Source organism: Phaeodactylum tricornutum, chromosome 24 (assembly GCF_000150955.2).
Source record: "Phaeodactylum tricornutum CCAP 1055/1 chromosome 24, whole genome shotgun sequence".
In the NCBI taxonomy this organism is placed as follows: Eukaryota; Bacillariophyta; class Bacillariophyceae; order Surirellales; family Neidiaceae; genus Phaeodactylum; species Phaeodactylum tricornutum.
This window is the reverse complement of record NC_011692.1, coordinates 116,554-128,733: the sequence shown is the minus strand read 5'-3', so window position 1 is coordinate 128,733 and position 12,180 is coordinate 116,554. Positions and strand designations below refer to the sequence as shown.

At 48.8% G+C, this 12,180-nt stretch overlaps 2 protein-coding genes across 2 annotated transcripts; one reads left to right on the top strand and one right to left on the bottom strand.

Moving 5' to 3' along the window:
- Positions 1–2,678: 2,678 nt before the first annotated feature.
- On the top strand, positions 2,679–3,425 carry PHATRDRAFT_16261 (predicted protein; the record flags this gene model as incomplete). The annotated part of the gene is made up of 1 exon (XM_002184536.1): positions 2,679–3,425. A coding segment is annotated over one exon (747 nt), but the record flags the coding sequence as incomplete, so codon positions are not given.
- Positions 3,426–6,281: 2,856 nt separating this feature from the next.
- PHATRDRAFT_49739 (predicted protein) lies at positions 6,282–11,856 on the bottom strand. Its single transcript, XM_002184453.1, has one exon. The coding sequence runs from the start codon at positions 11,765–11,767 to the stop codon at positions 6,326–6,328; it is 5,442 nt and encodes a 1,813-aa protein (XP_002184489.1). The 5' UTR covers positions 11,768–11,856; the 3' UTR covers positions 6,282–6,325.
- Between the last annotated feature and the right edge of the window lie 324 nt (positions 11,857–12,180).

Here is a 12,180-nt window from a genome sequence, read left to right as displayed (position 1 = left end):
AACAGCCCACCTGTCCACCAAGAAAAGCTCTGAGTTCACTTTTTTCTCGGCACTCCACCCAACACTTGATCCCCCAACTGGTTCTCTGTTGCAACAAGATTTTTCATCATGTTCGAGGCCAATGTAAGTCTACTCCCTTTCGAGTTGAGTTCATGTGCATGTTAGATGATGTTTGAATACCCCTTACGTACGGTGAAGTTCGTTCGACGTCTTTCCACTCGATTGGGTTTCGTTTCGCAACAAAATCAGTCGATTGACCAGGTTGACATTGATAACGCATTCGTTAATGACAATCCATCCAACAGCATATCATTGGTAAATTGAAGGCATGATCAAGGGTTTGTGTGCATTGCGCTGTTTGTCTTTGTTCGTCTTTTGAATGAGACCTACCGGGATTCGGAGAACGCCATGGTGATCTAATTGTAAGCGAGGAAGGACTCCGTCTGTCAGTTGTTTCCATCCACTACTAGCGTTCCGGTCTCGATCTGAGAAATAAATGTCTCGGCGCTTGACCGTAAAGAAAACGAAGTTGGTACCAGTTTTCTAATTATACTTGTGCGTGACCTTTGCGGGTTCGATCTTATTGGAATATATGTCATGTGGTCATCCCAATATCTGAAACTATGTGTCATACCGCTAATATCGAATACCGTTCTGAGATTCTTTTTTCTGCAAGTCATCCCCTTCGAGATGTGTTAGAGAGTTAGGAGCGGCCAAACTCCTCTCTCCGCTCGAATCTGGTTGTGGGTTGTACGTACCATGGTGATTCCTTTGTACCCGTTGTTCCTTTTGCTTTCTTTCCACTTTTGTCTGGTCCAATGGAACAAACTTTCTTCCGCACTGCGTCAGCCTTTCGTTTCGTTTAAATATACTCGGAACTGGTCGAGATTTCTCGATTTGAGCTGCTCTCTAACCCAGCTTATTTTGCTCTTTCTTTCCCTTAGAAGAACAACAAATACTCTGGAACCTCCGATTTTTCGGTGGATCTAAAAATGCCTTCCCAACCGGAGAAAGATAAGGAAGCAAAGAACGCGGCGCGTACTTCATCGCTAGTGACCAAGCCCGGGGCCGTAGCGGTCCCTGCGGATCAAGCCGCTCGTCTCGACCAACGAATTCAGAATAAACGGTCGAACAATACGAGCGCGAAACAACAGCTATCGCGAGTAGAACAGGATGTCATGAGCAAGCAGCAAGTCCGTGGGAGTGAAGGGGTTTCCCGACCAGGGGCTTTTTCATCCACTGTTCTACAGCCGGCGGCCGTTGCTGGCTCGGACACTAAGCGTCGCTTTTCACCAGCGACACTCGACCAGCTGCAATCTCTGGACGACGCCGTGTCGGCCAAAGTCCGCAACAATGCCCCTTCGTCTTCGACAACTCCTGGAGCTCGAGATCAGCTCAACTCACTCGAAGATGCTGTGGTGACCAAGACCCGGATCGGAAACGTCACCAACGTCAATGCTGCGATTCCAGGAGCCCGGGCGCAGCTGGCATCTCTGGAAGACGCCGTGACGAATAAAGTGCGAGGCGAAGGCAGCGTTGGCGCTCGGGCGCAGCTTGATTCGTTGGAGGAACGCGTCGTAGGAAAAGAATGGGGGGTGGAGGGAAACGGTGCCTCGCCGAGACACGGAGCTATGGCTCAGCTTACTTCGCTAGACGATGAAGTCACTAGCAAAGCCCGCACCGCCTCGACGACGGCAGTCGTGGCGCGCAGTCAATTGGATGAAATGGAAGCTGACATTGACGCTAAGAGGAAAAATGGTAGGGTGTCAACGAGTAGCTATGACACTCCGACTTCTTCCAAGCAGACGATACCGATAATTGTAACGAACGATCCGTCAAAGCAAATGGACATTCCGTCGGGGGACAAGGATGGATCCGAACTGCCCAAGGTCGGGGAGGGGCGCCCGGAGCAAGCCATGGGGGCGGGTAACGCTCACGATACAGACTTGGAATTCGGCACTATGTCCAATGGTCTGGCTGTCGCAGTGGCGGTAAAGGACGATGAAAGTGACGAGTTTATCCCTGCTGCCGTTGAGTACGATCCTGATGCCAAGCCCCCTATGTACCGCAATCGTCGGTTTCGTTTGTACTTTGTCTTAGCATTCATTATAATTGTGGCCGTCGGTGTGGGTGCGGCAGTGGGTGTTACTATGAAGGCCAGCGGAAATGAGGGATCGTTGGGTCCGCCGGTGCCCTACCGCGAAACGATCGGGATCCGCGAACAAGTGGAACGTATCGTTGGTAGCGAAATGCTGAACGATCCTGTGTCGCCCTATACAAAGGCTGTAGAATGGGTGATCTACGAAGACCCCATGCAGCTTGAACCTGAGGCTGCGAATTTCATGCAGCGCTACTTGATGGCCTATTTCTATTTCGCCACAGTCGTCGACGGACCTTGGAGAAATTGCAACCCTACTGTCACTAACGAGACTGACTTTTGCAACTTTGAGAAACTACTCAGTATCTTCCCAGAGTTTTTTGAGGGTATCCCCTCGACCCGGTGGTTGTCACAAGAAGCCGAGTGCGAGTGGGCCGGAGTCTTTTGTGACGAATACGGTCAGGTTCGAGCGATCGATCTCAGTAAGTACATATTTCAATTGCAAATTGGTCATGTCGATGCTCTTCGTGTTTGACTAGATTGTCTAATCTGTATCTTTATCATCACAGACGGTAACGGACTCTCCGGTCCTTTCCCTGAAGGTCTTACTTACTTTCCATTCCTTCAGTCAGTGTCTCTGGCTTGGGGCAACCTTCGTGGTTCGCTTCCGACGGAGATTGTCGAAATGAAGCACTTGGTTAACATCGAATTACACTACAACAAGTTCACTGGGGAAGTTCCACTCGAATGGTGGCGCGCTCGCAATTTGGTCCGGATCAACCTGGCCGAGAACAGCATCGAAGGTGAAATTCCACCAGAAATAAAGAACCTCGAAGATGTGAAGGGGCTGTTCCTGTCTGAGAACTTGTTCCGAGGGACATTGCCTGACGAGATAGGGGATCTCAGTAGTGTTTCGTTCTTCCGATTGTCCCGTAATTTATTGGAAGGAACCCTGCCGACCACTGTTGGTCAGATGAGCCAGCTTGGGGAGATTTGGTTACATCGCAACTATCTGACGGGAGCGTTACCAACCGAGATTGGGAATCTTTCCAAATTGGCGCGTCTTCGATTGCAGTTCAACAGCTTTCGTGGTGAACTTCCCGGACAGCTGTATGGACTTACATCGCTGGATCGCTTAGATTTGTACAACTGCAACTTCACGGGCACAATCAGTCCGGCTATTGGCAACCTTACAAACATGAGTTTCCTACGGCTGCACGATAACAACTTTTTTGGAGGCATCCCCACGGAGCTTGGTCAGCTGTCCGTCCTGTCATCGTTGATGTTGCAAGGAAACCAGTTGACTGGCGCAATTCCAGACAGCATCTGCGAAGTCCGGCAAACCTGGGTTCCGTTTGAAGAATTGGAAGCGGATTGTGCGGGGTCATCGAGCGGGGGACCGGAAGTGACGTGCCCCGACTTGTGTTGCACTTCCTGCTGTGATCGACAAAATGTTTGTACACCAACACCTACGCGCATGATCTAACAAGCGACGATTAGTTTTGTATGTATCAGCGATGCCCTGTGAACTGTTGCACAAGGCAGCGTGAAAGGCACTAGATATGGATCAACGGTTGGCCAGGGGGCGATTCTTTGCAGAGGAACGGCGGACAACCTTCGATTCGGTTTTTATGCAACAGGTTTATAAAATTACCGAACAATTTCAAAATAGTCCTTTCTGTAGCAATATTAGCGTTGGCCAGGAAATGCTAGCCAACGATGGGCTCACTATCAATAATTCTGCTCCTAGTTCTAGGCCCGGTGGTGGCGTTGTCGTCACGTGGCAGGCAACCAGAAAGTCCAAGATCAAAGTGTGCTGTCTGTGCTCCACATTTTGATTAGGGCTTCCACCTGTCTGTCGGTTACTCTAAATTTGGACTCTGGTTTACATAAGAAATCTGAGTGTAAGCCTCTGTCATAGGCACAATGATGGTTAAAGCTGGTCAACCAAAGCAGGTAGCATCCGCACGGCCACCCCTAAACTGCTATAAAATGACAACCGATCATACACCGTATAGGAAACGAAAAGATCGATCCAGCTGGACTGTACTGGGAACATTGACTGCCCTGTCTCTGACTTGCACGAACTGTCTGCCTAATATCGCCACTACGCTGTCGCCATCTCGATATTGCCTTCCACAACAAAAGAAGTCACGGACAACCAATGGGATCCGGGGTGGAAATGCTGAAGACGCAGAGCTTGATGCTTACATAGAAGGTCTCATAGATGAGGTTACAGAGGCTGATTCAACTTCACTGGACGAAAGTGCCAGCGCAGAGCGCATTCCTGCAGAAGCTTCTCGTGGGGTAGAGGCAACGCTAGTCAACGCGAACAAAGAGACTTCTATGGAAAGTGTTGATAGCGGTGATGATATGAAGTCCTATAGCAAGTCGTCAGAAGATAAAAGCAGCGATGACGACGTCGTTTCGACTGAGAGCGCAAAAAATCTAGATTCGCTCCTAAAAGCAGTCGACAGCCCTTCTTCCGAAGTAGAAAATTCGATGGCGCGAGGAACCTTAGAATCAGAACAACATCACATCTACGATATGGAAACCGATGCTGAAGACGCCTGTCGTTTGAATAGGAAGGATGGCATATCAGGCTTACGGAATTCTAACACAGTCGCCAGCTCTGACGACAACGAACGAGACACGGACAACGCTTGGAAAGCGGATACCGAAGAAAGTAAAATGCCTTACAAACGCATTGCAAAAGCTTCGAAAGTCAAATCAGCAGCTGTTGCGGGAGAGCCAAACGGAAAGGCAAACGCATCACTTGGCAGTAACGTCAATAAAGTTCTCAAAGCAGCTATTGCGGCAGAGCCAAACGGTGCTTCAAAGACAAACGCATCACTTGGCAGTGACGTCAATAAAGTTTTCAATACAAGCGCCCGACAGAGTCCACAGATTCTACCGAATCCAGCGTATAGGTTGCTCCTTCGTCAAGGACGCCTTGGTCACATGCTTATCATGACCACCGTTTTGTTAGTGGAGTGGATCGAAATGTGGGTTCCGACGTTGGCACAATTTCTAAAATTGATCTTCAACTATGTTTTTCCACCCGAACTATCCGGAGGCCGACTGCGGCCTCGCACATCTAATGGCAAGTCCAGTCGCATTTCAGTAACAAGCTCTCGAACGGGGCAGTCTGGGAAGCAAAAGCAAGCTCTTACAAGGAAAGCGGACGAAGCTGCTCTGAGACAATTGAAGAAAGTTGGAAGCGTTCGAGAAATAAGGTACCGTCACGTTAGTGAAGACTTCATGAAGCGCCATCGGCTTGGATCTTTTGCCGCAAAAGAAGCAGGCGGGAGCAACAAGACGCTTCCAGATACAGAGACGACAATCAATAGGAGTGACAGTTATGACGATACAGATTGGATTGTGAAAGCTTTGACTGAACAGAAATCCGCAACAAAACCTTTGGCTACCCCCACCTTGACAGTGGACTTGGGTTCAACACACCAAACCACGAGCGTGGGTATTGGTATTGACTTCGGCCTTGAGTTTGGCAGTCAAGTTGAGAAAAAAGGTAAATCATTTGCGAAAGCGTCCTCTACTGCTTCAAACGCACGTCGGCGTAAAAGTACTGGCCCGCGAGCAAGTGATCGAGAGGGGGGAGACGGCCTTCTCGGCCGGCTCAGGGTTGCTGCCGGAGCAAACAGCCGAATGTCAAGAAGTCTATTCGGTGCATACCCTGGTGATGCAGTGCCACTGCAAGAAGCAGCCAGTGCCGTCGGACTCACAGAATTGGCCAAAAGGTACGGATACGAAGACTGGTCAGACGATGCAATCGATAGCGATCCAGCGAACGATAGCAGACCTACAAAGAAACAGAGAAGGCGCAGGAGGAAGCCGGCAAAGAAAAATGATGGTCATGCACGAAGAGGCGTCGGTCAGTCAAGTGGCGTGGCGTTTCAAAGCGTCACCAAAAATGAGCACTTTCCAAAGCGCACAATGGCATCTCAAGCTCACACAAGGCCAAGCTATCTGAGCCAAGCACGCCCACGAAATCCATTGTTGTCCTCTGAAATTCTTCCTGAAAGACGAAGCGGGGAGAACGCAAGGCATTTCGCTGACTCAAAACTAGTCCGTCCGGCGACGCAGCGTCTAAAAGAATTGTATGAGCTAAGAGAGCGAGATGGTTGGGATTAAATTATAAGGCAGATTCAGGAAAATCGACAGTGGTCGCTGTATCTTTTTCTATAGAAACATTTACACTTAGTGCGATCACAATGCTGAGCTTGCCTGTAGTATAGCCACCTCTCTCTGCAACTCCTCGTTGGCGGATTGCAGTCTATTTACCGTTGATGCTAGGATTTCTATTTGCTTTTCGGCGTCTACTGCTCGTCCTTCGATCTCCTTGCAACGCTCAATAGCACTCTGTAGTATTTCCGACACGTTCACAACGGCGAAGACACCAGCAACTGCATCGCGCACTTCTTGAATCGACGACTGCAGCCATTTGCACAAGCTCGAAAAGACCGCAACTACCAAAAATTCCATTCCATAGGTGTCTTTCATTGTAGAGCATATACATAGCAAGGCTTCTTTTCTTGCTTCTGGCAAGCGCTCCTCTTCATAACTGACGGAAGGAAAGCTGAGAATGCGGTCGGTCAAAGAAATGATGGCACGGTCAATAGGGTTGAGGCTACAGGCCTTTAAGTAACACGCAGTAAATAGCTTCATCACTTCGTCCTTGTGCTTTTTCGACTTTCGGCTTGCGTCTGATTCAGCTATCGAAGCAAATTCATCGAGGGAAAGAGCGACTTCGTATGCATTGGATCCACCCTGAGAAAGAATTCGACATAGTCTTGTATCTTGAGTATCATCTTTGTTTTTTGTGACAGCCTCGATTACTTCCAGCACTTCAGAAACCCGGGGTATCTTTAGCATGTCTTTACCAATCGGAATGGGAGTAAGCATTACAGTCACGCATTGGAAGACCTTTGTCCACAGCGTATCCAAGTATTGAGCGTCAGCGTTGTCGTCGACTGCTTTTAATCTTCTTTCTGAAGCTACAGCCTGAAGCCCTTCTTCCAAAATTGGTATCATGCGTTTGTAGTAAGCCTTTCTATGATGCGCTTTTGCTGAAGCACTTTTAGTCAGAAACATTGTGAGGACCTCATTCAAAACAGAAATTTTGCATCGAAGTGGAACGCGATTTTGCAGAACAGCCTTGGAAAGCACAACGGAGCTTTCAAAGCCTACCTGGTCGAGAAAAATGTCTCCGCTTTCCACGGCAGCCGTTTCACCGCTATCAGAGTCTGCATCTTTACGAATGAACAATGAGAAACCGGCCAGAGTAACGAGGAGCTGGAATGCACCGAAAGATCCATTGAGAGCAATTGTTTCTAGCAACTCAAGAGCACACCGTTGTGCCTGATTGAGAAAACGAGCCCTTGGATCAGTTGTAGCAACTCTTATACATGTTGCTACCATGTTTACAAAGCGTTGTATCAGCGTATCATCGATCACCGGTTCAAGTCCTTGCTTGCACACAGCTAATTCATCGTTTCGACAGCATTCGTATAGCTTGCTGAGACCGCTGCAAAATTTGTGAATAAGTTGCAACGAAGTTTCGTCAATTTTGTCATTTGAGTCCAGAAAGTCCTGGTACGAGTGCAGGCCTTCAATCGCTTCCAAAAATAGAGCCTCGCGGGTAGATTCCACAGCCACCGTGCGTGATCGCTGGCCATTGGGACTATTTCTTGGCGTGGGATCTCGGACATTGCGCAAAGCCCCGTTTACTACCTCCATATTTGTGCTCACCGTCGCTGGCGCAAGTGCTGCTTGGATACCTGCCTTGCTTGAAACTTGGCTACAGGCGACGAGAAGCTCAATTCCGGCGGAGCAGAGTTCAAAAGTATCCCTCCCCCCATTCTGACCTGCGGCTTCGAACGCAAAATCGAGGACGTGGACCCACACGTCCTGAAACCATGGGGGGTCGTCAGTTTTTGTAATAAATAAGTCGGTTGTTTCCAAAAGAATTACGAAAAACTTTCCGAGAACGCGAATCAGTCCTCTCAACACAACCACTTGTGTTGTTACCCATTGCTTACTCGTCGAATCACGTGAGTGGTGAAAAGAAACAAGATACCGAGATGATGCATCCTGACTATCACCTGAATGACGGTTGTCCTCGACGACTGTTTTCGATAGGACGAGCTCATACACAGGGAATAATGTATGAGAAAAACAAAATTCCCATTGAGATACTGTGAACGTTTGGCCCCGTCCAACAATGCAGGAGAACAATGTGTTAATTGCTGCATTTCTGACTTCCGGTCGATCGTCGGCAGCGAGATTCGCCAACTTAGACAGAGCATTGTCCAGAGATCGCGGACCCGAATCTTGGTCTACAATCGACCAAAGAAGACCTATGGAAGTTAGTGAAGTGTTGATATCATGTCGTGAACTACCAAAGGCAGAGCAGCAATCGAGTAGTGGTGTTCTCGTTGTTTCGCAAGACTCGGCGATTTCTTGTACCTCCTCCGAAAAGTCGTCGGTGATCAATTTCAAGCAACGAAACGCACGCAAGCAGCATTTTGACCATTCAGACGACGAGCGGTATGGTTTTTGTGCTGGATCGCCGGACAAGGACGAAACTGTATCGATGATGAGAATCCAGACTTCTCCGTGCAGCGTGTGACCTGTACTCTCGAGAATCGACGTTAACGTTACAAGGGAGGCTTCGGCCATTTCAGCATTCTTCGTACTGCATATTGAGCTACAGAGGGGCGAAAGTATTTTCACGTGCGAAAGTTCTTGCATTGCAAGAGTCTGATCCGGGGTCACATCAGAGTGCTCTACTGCCAATAGCTGGCTTTGCATGGGGTCTTCTACTACCAACTTTCCAGATCCAATGAGCTGAGATGACGATCCACTACCATTGCCAATGTGCGCCACAGTTAATACAACTAAAGTCTCCATGACGAAGGACCGGACAGGGGGGGATGATGCAGCAAGCTCAAACAGAAGATTGGAGATAGCCTCCCCGCACTGCTTATAGCGAAAAGCGTTGGCCATAGCGACATCAGCCAAAAGTGTGAGTGCGAAGGGCAACCGACCGATAGCAGCTATCTGGAGCGAGCTTTTGGCACCGGTCAGTCTGTCAATAAATGTGCGTCGGTATTCCTCGTTAAATGTGCTCTTTGTTCGCTCCACGAACGGCAAAGGATCGTTTTGTACATTTTCCGCTTCGTTGAACGAAGCACCGTAGATTGCACGAACCCCAATGCCAACAATCTTACCACTTATGGTCTCGCTTCCGTCGGGTGGTACCTTGTCAACAGCATCACTCGTTGTCGTTCGCTCAGGTAGTAGAATATCAGAGTCTTTGAGTAGGTCACGCTTTTCCATAATGGATTGGACTATTTCGGTCAAACTTTCTGTCATTCGTATTATTGACTTTTCTGACAAACACGTAGAGAAAGCTGCTAGTCGCCCAAAAACAGCTGAGACTGCCAAGGCTCCGTGATACGCCTCCTCTGATAAAGTTGGCGATGCGACTACGAGAACGGACAGTTCTTCAAATGTCCAAAGAATAATCTCCCACTCCAGCGCGACATAATCGTGGTGTCGGTGCAAAATACGAAATAGACACAACAGTGAGCGGATGTGATGATCTTGAAGTTGAAGCGAAGCGTCGTGCTTTCCCCAAGCCGGAAGCGACAACTTGCAGAGTGACGTCAACATAGCTTTACGCTGCATGGAAGTATCTTCGAGAGGAAAGCAAACGTCAGCTAGACTTGAGTATCCAAGCAGAGCGAGCCCGATGATTTCCGCGGAACCTGAAAATCGTTTCAGGTAGTGTTGGAGGACTGCTAGCGTTGACGCGAAAGATTCTTCCAGCAAAGCTGCTTGGTTGTCTAATCCTTTTAACCCCTCACTTATTTGCAAAACAGTCTGCAACGAAATCCACAACGACTCCCCGAGGATGGGAGATGGCTTGGAGAGTACCCCGTATTTCTCAGAGGCTCTGCTTCCCGTATCCTCCCCGAAAGCAATCGAAGCATTTCCGAGCACCAAGACTTGCTCGGCCTTGCGAAAGATGGTTGGCTGAAGAGAGCTGATGCTTCGTCGTTCCTTCTGACAAAACTCGACAAGTTGATGCATGTGGTCTTGACAGCTGGTCCCAATTGTGGCGAAATCACTGAACGCTTCTACAAGTGTTGACAAAGTCGATGTATCGTTGAAAAAAATCCTTGTCACGTCTTTGTCTAACATACTGTAAACTGCCTCGAGAGCAAAACTGGCTTTCCAGAGTGCATTCGAAGGAAAGAATGACACTAGAATATGCGTCGTGAGACCTCTCCGACGGGTAGATTCTTTGGCGCTGGAAGGCAACTCCGACACTGGCAATGGATGTAACAGCGCTTCATCTTGACTGTAAAAATAGCCATCCTCAAAATCGTGATGACTGCGACATGCCTCTGTAGCGAGTGAAATGGCTTTGAGAAGCGCCACGAAAAGTTCGCCGCACTCGTTCGGGTACTTTCGAACCTGAGAGACCAGGACGACAGTAGTCCATTGTACAGTTCGCATGTACTTCTCCACCGACATCCTGGCAACGCGCTGAAGCAGCATCATACTCATTTGCATCATCTTAGGTATGATCTTTTCTGGAAAATGATGATCTTTGGACAACAGGGCTAAGAGCTCCAAGGCAAACTCAGGTGACGGAGGAACGGCAGCGGTGGAATTGGTGGGTCCTGCCGGACGACAAAGAGAAAATGCCCCTTGCAGTCCTTTTTTGGGTATATTTCCCGTTGCTAGCACCAAAAGATCGTCCCAAGTCAGAGCCCATAGATCAGGATCTTTCTCCGTTTCCAGAAAAAGACTAAGAATTTGGGCGACAGTAGAGTGGGCAGCTTGGTGAACGGTGTGTCGACTTGGTAAATAGTGCAGCCACACACAACCTAACGCTACAGCGTTGCTCCATAGTTCGGCGTTCGATACTTCCGGGTGTCTCCTCAGACCCTCCAACAACTGCAACAAACTGGACAGAATTTCTAAAGCACGCTTTTCCATATCCTTGGGAGATTGAGAAGACTGCCCAGACTGTCCGCTCGAACTGCTTACTGCGTTCTTGATTGGTCTACTGCTAATATTCATTGAATCGTTTGAGCTTACTGAGGAGGGCGGCACGGAAGTAGAGGAACTTGTTGCCCAAGAAAACCACCCACCTCCGCTGTTGCTGGCAGCTGGAGCATTCAGGGGTTTCGGTGCCTCCGCCTCTGTAGCAGCTGCTTGCTGGTCTTCCGCCGACTTAATCTCTTTAGCGTAAACCTTTTGAAAATAGGAAACTCCAACTTGTGCCTGAATCATCCACACGCGTACCAAATGAATTCCGTCAGTCGGCACTACCGCATCGGCTTCCATTAACAAGCGGATCGCCCGAAACGATACGTCCAACAAACGACTTGAGGCGTTGGGATAATTCGCTGCCAGTAGAAAGGGATGCAACATATCGGAGGACTGAAACAAACTAGTTGTTGGGTGTTCGGTACCCTCGTTTCCGGCTTGCCGTACTGCCGCAACGTAGCTGGTTTTGAGGTGCCGCAACTTCAGCGTCGCCCGTTCGGAAGCTTCCTTCACACCCGGATGATTCTTTCGAGCTTCGGACGCCAAATCCCGAAGGCATTCCTCCAGTTGCTGTACAAAATTCATTGTGTAAGCCGTGCGCGACGTAGAGGCTCTTTCTCGACACCTCGGGTGCGCACGTCGAAGTCAATGAGGCTTGATATGACGAGCGTTCCACCCTTTCTCTTCTCTATGTTACGATCTCGTTTTGGCATTCCCCTTATTAATTGACCACCTTCCGGACGTGAAAGGAATGCAGCAGTGTGTCGTAATCGCCGACTTTTATAATGATATTGATTGTTGGGACGTGAGTTTACAAATGATATCGCTCCTACTCGAGCTCGGACTTGTGAGCGAAACATTACGACGATTACCGGGACGAATCCACGTGTGAGGGCTGGATTACTATTAGGGTTACCAGATGGCAAGAGTTCGAACAGTAATAAGCTCATGGACATCTGCATGCAGCATGTTTCATATCTCTGGGCTACGTTGGACTA